Raw genomic sequence first — 6,930 nt, forward strand, 5'->3', positions numbered from 1 at the left:
TTAGCCTCCTTAATGGCAGGTGATAGTGTCGAGTCCACTACAACTTCTAAATCCATTTCCAAACCTCCCATTTTATATTCAATCTTAGCACTTTTACTTCCTATACGTAATACTTTACATTTACTGACATTAAACTTCATCTGCCATTAATCAGACCAACCCTGTATGCTGTCCACGCCCCTCTGTGATGATTCAATTAATTCTTGATTATCTGTCATTACACCTAGCTTGGTCTCAAGGGCAAACTTAACCAGCTTGTTGTTTATATTCCTATTGAAATAATTTATATACAGTCATATGAAAAAGTTTGGGAACCCCTCTTAATTCTTTGGATTTTTGTTTATCACTGGCTGAGCTTTCAAAGTAGCAACTTCCTTTAAATACATGACATCCATCCATCCAATATTCAACCTGCTATATCCTAACTACAGGGTCACGGGGGTCTGCTAGAGCCAATCCCAGACAACTCACGGCAGCAAGGCAGGAAACAAACCTCAGACAGGGGGACAGCCCACCGCAGTAATATCTGACATGCCTTATGGACACAGTCGTATTTCAGCAGTGACATTAAGTTTATTGGATTAACAGAAAATATGCAATAAGCATCATAACAAAATTAGACAGGTGCATAAATGTGGGCCCCCCAACAGAGATATGACATCAATACTTAGTGGAGCCTCCTTTTGTCCTCTAGACGCTGTCCTCCTATAGCCTCTGATGAGTGTCTGATTCTGGATGGAGGTCTTGTTCACCATTCTTCGTACCAAATCTCTCCAGTTCAGTTCAATTTGATGGACACCCTGCTTCAAATCATCCCATAGATTGTCCATGATATTCAAGTCAGTGGACTGTGACGGCCATTCCAGAACATTGTACTTCTCCCTCTGCATGAATGCCTTTGTAGATTTCCAACTGTGTTTTGAGTCATTGTCTTGTTGGAATATCCAACCCCTGCGTAACTTCAACTTTGTGACTGATGCTTGAACATTATCCTGAAGAATTTGTTGATATTGGGTTGAATTCATCAGACCCTCGACTTTAACAAGGGCCCCAGTCCCTGAACTAGCCCCACAGCATGATGGAACCTCCACCAAATTTGACAGTATGTAGCAGGTGTTTGTCTTGGAATGCGGTTTTCTTCTTCCACCATGCAAAGTTCTTTTTGTTTTGACCAAACAACTCTATTTGTGTCTCATCAGCCCAAAGCACTTTGTTCCAAAATGAATCTGACTCGTCTAAATGAGCATTGGCATACAAGTGACTCTGTTTGTGGTGTGAGTGCAGAAAGGGCTTCTCTCTCATCACCCTGCCATACAAATGTTCTTTGTGCAAATTGCACTGAATTGTAGAACGATGTACAGATACACCATCTGCAGTGAGATGTTCTTGCAGGTCTTTGGAGGTGATCTGTGGGTTGTCTGTCACCATTCTCACAATCCTGCTCATATGCCGCTCCTGTATTTTTCTTGGCCTGCCAGACCTGCTGGTTTAACAGCAACTGTGCCTGTGGCCTTCCATTTCCTGATTCCATTCCTTACAGTTACAGAAACTGACAGTTTAAACCTCTGAGATGGCTTTTTGTAGCCTTCCCCTAAACCAGGGGACTCAACAATCTTTGTTTTCAGATCTTTGGAGAGTTGCTTTGAGGATCCCATGCTGTCACTCTTCAGAGGAGAGTCAAAGGGAAGGAAGCCCAACTTGTAATTGACCACCTTAAATACCTTTATATCTCATGATGGGACACACCTGTCTATGAAGTTCAAGGCGTAACAAGCTCATCAACCAATCAGCATTGAGCAGTGACAGGCATTCAAATCAGCACAATGACAAGGGGACCCACATTTGCGCACAGCCAGTTTTTCACATTTGATTTAATTTCATACAACTAAATACTGCGTCACTGAAAATCTTTGTTCAGAAAACACCGCAGTACTCCTAGGAAATGAAAGACAGACCACTGTTATCTTTTTGTTTGAAAGGAGAGTCCATTATTATGCAGGATGAGAGGGGGTCCCAAACTTTTTCATATGACTGTATATTTTTTTTTTTATTAATTTTTATTGTAATCATTCCATACAAATAGATCAATTTATAACCAAACAAAATTGAAGACAAATCAATCCCCACCCCTGAGAAGGAGAGCTTAGCTAAAGGAGAATTGCTTAGGGCTTTTTAATAAGACAACAATAAGCAAAAGAAAGGGAGAAATAAATCATATGACTGTATATTAAATATAGCAGTGGCCCTAACACTGACCCCTGCTGGTCACCACTCTTAACGTCAGCCAATTCTGATGGGGTTCCTCATACCATCCCCCTTTTCTTCCTGTGTCTGAGCCAAAACCATGCCAAGTGACTCATCTAGTCAAGGTTACAGAGCGATATCAGAGGCAGGGTACAATCATGAAGCACTGTGACTACCCCAAAGGTTAGACAGGATTCAATCATAATGCTCTCACCTTGGTAATATCCTGTATTAAAAACAGCCATACTTACTGCCACCAACAATAAAATAATGTGTAGATACACAGGTATGTGTATTCTTTTAAATAAATGTTCTGATGTCACTCTGAAAAGGATTCAGTGATTGCCTATATATACGGTCACACATGCTTGTTGCAGTTTGTTCTCAAGGACTCAGCTGAGGTATGTAATATTCCACCGGGCTGAGAGGTGGCGCTGTGACTAACATTCTCTTCTCTTTCTCTCTCCACTGCCTAGTGAGGCCACTTAGCCCCTTCCCTTACGGTTTATCCGTTATAAGAATCCCAGCTGTCCGGAAGGAGATGTCACTTATGACCAGACAGAGCTCCTGTGAATGACCGCATATTCTGCGGTGGAGAGCCAGACCTGTTTTGTTTCTACTAAAATGTGATGCCCAGGAGAGTTTCCTCTGCTTAGAACTTTTTTTGTTAATTAAACAGGATGACCCGGTTGGCGTCCCAACTTTTACCTTTGTAAATCTGTCATTCCTGCACCCGGCCACAATATACAGTGTATATTTTTCTTTAATTCAGAAGATCTATTGGAGAGCAGTAAGTAAATCCTTTATTCAACGTTAGTCACTCTAACTGGACAAAGAGATTCTCAGGCTTATCTAGACACATTAATGACAGCTACTTTTTAGTAGTAAATCATCTTATAGACCAGCGTTTCTCAACCTTTAAGTATTTGTGACTCGAGTTTTCATAACAGTTTTAATTGCGCCCCCCTAACATTTTTTTGAAACCCTAATAAAATTTATTTCTATAGTTTTTGCTGCCAATACACTGCTACAAGTTTAAAATTTCCCTATGAATAGCGAAATTATGCCACATATGGCAACATTCATACCCCCTTTTTTGTTACTGTCTCACAGTTTGAGAACCGCTGTTACAGACGGTGGAAAGTTAGTAGAGAAGTTAGTTGTGCACTTTTAAGTCTCTATCACATGATCCAAGTCACGCTACCCTACAGGTAAGGCTAAAGGAAATCCTTTGTTCTATAGTAGTAATGCATACAGTGCCTTCACAAAGTATTCAGACCTCTTCACTTTTTAAACATTTTGCTATGTTGACCACATGCTAAAATCATTTCAACTTATTTTTCCCTCATCAAGCAACACTCAATGTCCCAGAATGACAAAGTGAAATCAGGGTTTTAGTATTTTTTGCAAATTCATCTATATATATAAAATTCTTTTCGCGTTTGAAACGGAAATTACGTATGACCACGTGATATGGAAATTACGTATGAAATGGAAATTACATATGACCACACAATATGGAAATTACGTATGAAACGGAAATTACGTATGACCACATGATATGGAAATTACGTATGAAACGGAAATTACATATGACCACACAATATGGAAATTACGTATGAAACGGAAATTACGTATGACCACATGATATGGAAATTACGTATGAAACAGAAATTACGTATGACCACATGATATGGAAATTACGTATGAAACAGAAATTACATATGACCACACGATATGGAAATTACGTATGACCACGTGATATGGAAATTACGTATGAAACGGAAATTACGTATGACCACATGATATGGAAATTACGTGTGAAACGGAAATTACGTATGACCACACGATATGGAAATTACGTGTGAAACGGAAATTACGTATGACCACACGATATGGAAATTACGTGTGAAACGGAAATTACGTATGACCACACGATATGGAAATTACGTGTGAAACGGAAATTATGTATGACCACGTGATATGGAAATTACGTATGAAACGGAAATTACGTATGACCACGTGATATGGAAATTACGTATGAAACGGAAATTACGTATGACCATATGATATGGAAATTACGTATGAAACGGAAAATACGTATGACCACATGATATGGAAATAACCTATGACCACAGAACATATTATAATACAGGAACTAATAACTTCGTTTGTGGACGCCATTTTTATATTGTCTTTATGAATTGTTATTATTTGTGTGCGCCCCGTGTCGCCCTCTCCCACCCCTCTTGTTTGGACTAGAGCGCTGAGCCGTCCGCCACCAGGCGCGTTCTCACAGAGAAGTTTTATTTATTCGTCCACGTGACTGAGCTGAAACTGCCACATTGTAACTTTTTTTTAGTTGGCAGTACTTGATAGTAGAAGAGATGAGGAAAACAGGTTTGCGTCTTTCTACTTTTTAACTGCGCTGAGCTGTAAACAATGTGAAGACGAGACCGCCCTCAGCGGCGAGGGGTCATGAGAACAAAGTGGACGCTGGGAGGCGCGGAATGTCGGGCTGCTCCGCCGAGTCGAGAGCTTCGCAGTTTCGGCAGCGTCCTCTCTTCTCGCACTGTTTGTGACACTTCAAGTCCCCTGTCAGCTCCTGGGAGAGTGGAAATAATTGCGAATGAGTGTAATCAGTGCCATCGAAGCAGGACTCTGTTTGTAAATTGCCTTGCACAACCACTTACTGGCTCTTAAGGTGAGTTTGGGTCACTAAAACCCCACAACATTCAAGGTTGCTTTTGTGATTAATTATTTTAATAAGTAAATCACAGGCATGTAGTGCAAGGTTGTCAGGCAAAAATTTGGACAATCACACAGAAAATGTCATTTCTATACCACAGCGGTCGTGTGGCGCCTTTCACAAGGGATCTACTACTTACCTGTTGCGTTATAGTGCCTTTAAAATGTAGTTTACTACTCCAGTAGTGTTCAATGTATCTTTACATATTAATTGTTAATGTTTTACTGTTTAATAACTTATAGACTACATTTTATTTGTTTCCCTTGCACTCAGTGAGCGAATAATGAAAAACTGAACTCTCCCATTTACACACAAGTATACAGACCCCTTGCTATGAGAATTGAAATTTGGCTCAGGTGTATCCCATTCTATATCTATTGAATGGGTGTATCTCATTCTATTGATCTTTAATGGGATGTCCAGAGTCCACTTGTGTGGTCAATCAATTGATTGAACTGATTAGAAAAGGCTTTATAAGGTCCTACAGGTGAGCAGAAATCAAGCCATGAAGTTGAAGAAAGTGCAGAGCTTAGAGAGACCGGATAATGTCCAGGCACAGATCTGCCAAAGGCTGCAGCACTGTAGGTACCCAGGAGCACAGTGGACTTCATAATTCTTACATGGAAGAAGTGAGGAACAATCAGAGCTCTTCCGAGAGATGGCTACACGTAAAAAAACTGAGCGATCGTCTCCCAGGCTGTAATCAGAGCTACAACAAAAATACTGTATATATACTGTACTTGTGTCAATGTGATATGAATCTGCAAAAAGTCCTCAAATCCCATTTTCACTTTGTCATTCTGGGGTGGTTGAGTGCTGCTTGATGAGGGGAAAAAAATTAAATTTAAATGATTTTAGCACAAAGCTGCAAGATAAAAAAATGTGTAAAAAGTGAAGATAGATAGATAGATAGATAGATAGATAGATAGATAGATAGATAGATAGATAGATAGATAGATAGATAGATAGATAGATAGATAGATAGATAGATAGATAGATAGATACTTTATTAATCCCAAGGGGAAATTCACGTACATGAAGGTGTCTGTGAAGGCACAGAAAGAGTATAATATCCATCCATCCATTTTCCAACCCGCTGAATCCGAACACAGGGTCACGGGGGTCTGGTGGAGCCAATCCCAGCCAACACAGGGCACAAGGCAGGAACCAATCCCGGGCAGGGTGCCAACCCACCGCAGGACACACACAAACACACACACACAAACACCAAGCACACACTAGGATCAATTTAGAATCACCAATCCACCTAACCTGCATGTCTTTGGACTGTGGGAGGAAACCCATGCAGACACGGGGAGAACATGCATGGTTAAGTGAACCCGGGTCTCCTAACTGCAAGGCAGCAGTGCTACCACTGTGCCACTGTGCCGCCCAAGAGTATAATAATTCTTTATATTTATAGAGCGCTTTTCTCACTACTCAAAGTGCTCTCCACTCAGGGAGGACCCGGGAAGTGAACCCACAATCTCCTTACTACCACTGCGCCACCTGTGAGTATATATGGTACATGTATAAAACATTATAAATATAGTATATATAAAGAAACACAAACATATTTTGAAGAAATATATAAAAATCAATTTCCTTCACACTGGCAATGTGCCAGGCCTTTCTTGGGATAATATTTAGTGCTGGATAGAGAGACAAAAGTTGCAAGCTTACCTGAACAGGCATTGCCCACAAGTTTGGGCAGAGGAAGAAAAACCACATAAGTTGGTTTGTGTCTATGGCAACCAGGTTGCAGATCTGGCCGACCGTCATCTCCCCCATGGACATGTTTGACGTGCACAATCTCATTATTTTATTGTAAATCTTTGTCTGGAAGATAAATCAGGAGAAAGCAACTGTGAATCACATTTGCCCCATTGTCTAAATGAGACGTTTCAACTTAATGACTGTAAATTGATTAAAGAAAA

General features: G+C 40.4%; 1 protein-coding gene across 4 annotated transcripts in view; it reads right to left on the bottom strand.

Annotated features, from left to right (window-relative positions):
- abcc8 (ATP-binding cassette, sub-family C (CFTR/MRP), member 8) overlaps positions 1-6,930 on the bottom strand; it is a 380,635-nt gene that overhangs the window by 222,384 nt on the left and 151,321 nt on the right. For all 4 annotated transcript variants that reach the window (XM_051923356.1, XM_051923355.1, XM_028796118.2 and 1 more), the window contains exon 9: positions 6,677-6,832. In XM_051923356.1, the coding sequence (XP_051779316.1) occupies positions 6,677-6,832 (156 nt within the window). The remainder of the gene's footprint in view (positions 1-6,676; positions 6,833-6,930) is intronic.

This window comes from Erpetoichthys calabaricus, chromosome 2, assembly GCF_900747795.2.
Source record: "Erpetoichthys calabaricus chromosome 2, fErpCal1.3, whole genome shotgun sequence".
Lineage (NCBI taxonomy): Eukaryota > Metazoa > Chordata > Cladistia > Polypteriformes > Polypteridae > Erpetoichthys > Erpetoichthys calabaricus.